The sequence below is a fragment of the Egretta garzetta genome, unplaced genomic scaffold (assembly GCF_000687185.1).
Source record: "Egretta garzetta isolate BGI_Z169 unplaced genomic scaffold, ASM68718v1 scaffold957, whole genome shotgun sequence".
NCBI classification, from domain to species: Eukaryota; Metazoa; Chordata; class Aves; order Pelecaniformes; family Ardeidae; genus Egretta; species Egretta garzetta.
Window position 1 is genome coordinate 78,124 of NW_009260360.1, and position 1,904 is coordinate 80,027.

General features: G+C 65.2%; 1 protein-coding gene across 1 annotated transcript in view; it reads right to left on the bottom strand.

Moving 5' to 3' along the window:
* Window positions 1-1,904, bottom strand: part of LOC104130005 (protein O-GlcNAcase-like) — a 21,036-nt gene that overhangs the window by 1,232 nt on the left and 17,900 nt on the right. Inside the window, exons 13-14 of the mRNA XM_035898465.1 lie at window positions 954-1,074; window positions 176-245 (exon numbers count right to left, since the gene is read on the bottom strand). Of these exons, the coding sequence (XP_035754358.1) occupies window positions 176-245; window positions 954-1,074 (191 nt within the window). The remainder of the gene's footprint in view (window positions 1-175; window positions 246-953; window positions 1,075-1,904) is intronic.

A 1,904-nucleotide genomic window follows, 5' to 3' on the forward strand; every position in this document is an offset into this window, starting at 1 on the left:
CCCCGCCTGCCCCCCCCGGGGGGAGGGCCCCCCCCCCAGCCATGGTGCAGCCTGAGCTGGTCCCTGCGGGGATGAGGAGAGGCCACAGCCTCAGACCACAGCCCTGCGTCCCTAGCGCCTGGCCGGGCTTGGCACGTGCTAGGCAGGAGGGACCCCCGGGGGGGCCCTGCCTCACCTGTCACCGAGGAGATCGGGGTGGGCCGCGAGGGTCTCCGTGACTTTTGGGTCCTCAGCGCTGGCTCTGCCTGCCCTGCTGCCCCGCTGCCCCTGGGCTGCCTGCTGCCCCCGCCAGAGCCCCCGCCAGCGCACGGCGTGCCACCAGCCACCCGAGTTGTCCATAACGAGGGACCGTGAGCAGGGCTGTGGCCTCCAGCGCGTCCTGGCCCGGGGAAGGCATGCAGGTCTGCGCTGCAGCCGTCCAAGGGCGCAGGCGGCTGCACCGAGTGATGCACCGGGCACCACCTTCTGCCGGCCCCTGGGGTTCGTTGCCGCAGCACAGCACCGCTTCAGGATGGGGAATCGCCGTTGCAGCCCAGCACCCCAGCTCGCCCCAGGACGGAGCATGCTCAGAGCAGCCAGCGCAGCAGCAAGGCCAATTCCAAAACTTGAGTCTCCACAGAGCATGTGCAAAGTGGGACATCTTAGAATTTCCCATTTCGGTCAGATTTGCGTTTGCTGCTGCTCACAGGCTCAGCGAAAAGAACTTCCCGATAAAAGCAGCGCTCCTCGGGGGAAAGGCTGCCCTGATCCCCGATGGACCGGGGCAGGACAGCACGGTCCCGAGCACCCTTCCCCGGGCGGGCTGGGCTGTTCTCGCCAAGTTTCACTGGACGCAGACGTTCAGCTTGTTAACGTTCAGCCTGATCAGATGAAACCTGACAACAGGCAATGGAAAGCAAGCTCTTGCAATGGGGTTGCTGGCAGGCACCGCTGGTGCTGCCATCCGCTCTCACAGGCTTGCAGCTCCTCTGCTACTCCCAAGCGCTGCACTGTGCATCGCCGGGTTCTGTGCTGCGCTGGGGCGGGTGGCTGCGCCCATGGTGGCCAGGTCTGCAGCATTAGCGTCTCCTTGGGCTAGGAGAGGCAGCTGGGGGAGGGAGCAGGGTGGCTGCTGCAGACCGTGGCACGTGGGGAACCCAGGGCTCTGCTGGATTTGGCAGCAGTTTAACGTATGTGTCCACCCATCTCCAAATTCTCCTTTTCCCTCCCCATCCCATGGAACTGGGGGGCAGAGCGGGGGTCTGGCAGCAAGCACATCACGGCTGAGAGAGTCTGCTGCCTTTCCAGCAGGGAATCACCCTGCGAACAGGATGACTGTTTGAAGAAGGGACTGATTTGGAGATGAACCTCAGAGGCTCAGGCAGTGCCCAGAGCTGCAGGCAGGTGAAGGCTGCTGGAGATTGCCATCCAGACTTGTCCTGTTCTGGATTTTTCCTGGCATCTGCTCGCAGCCACCACTGGAGATCAGCGCTGGGGGTGGCTCTGGAGGTCACCCTCACAACCTGGGGACCCCGAGTCTGTGCCAGTTTATCTGTGGCTGCGCCTGCTGCTCGCTTCTGAGCCAGGTCTCCTTCCCCTGCTGCCGGGGGGGTGATGGTCCCTGGCCACAACAGCCGCTCTCCAGCACAGGGGGACACACTGCTGGACACAGGCCGGATGACGTGCCCCCGGCTGGCCTGCTCTGAATGGGGGCTGCACCCCAGAGGTCCCTGCGCCCCGGCATCACCCTGCACCGCCAGCTCTACCCTTGGGGTCAGCAGCGGCCGAGCATGCACCTCGTTAGCGCACGTACAGCGCAGGCCATGTGAGGTGCGAGGGTCAGCTCTGCACTGAGTGGTGCGGGCCACCCCCCTGGGCCGTGGCACCCACCTTGTCCCGGGGCAGCAGTGGGCGCAGGAGGTAGT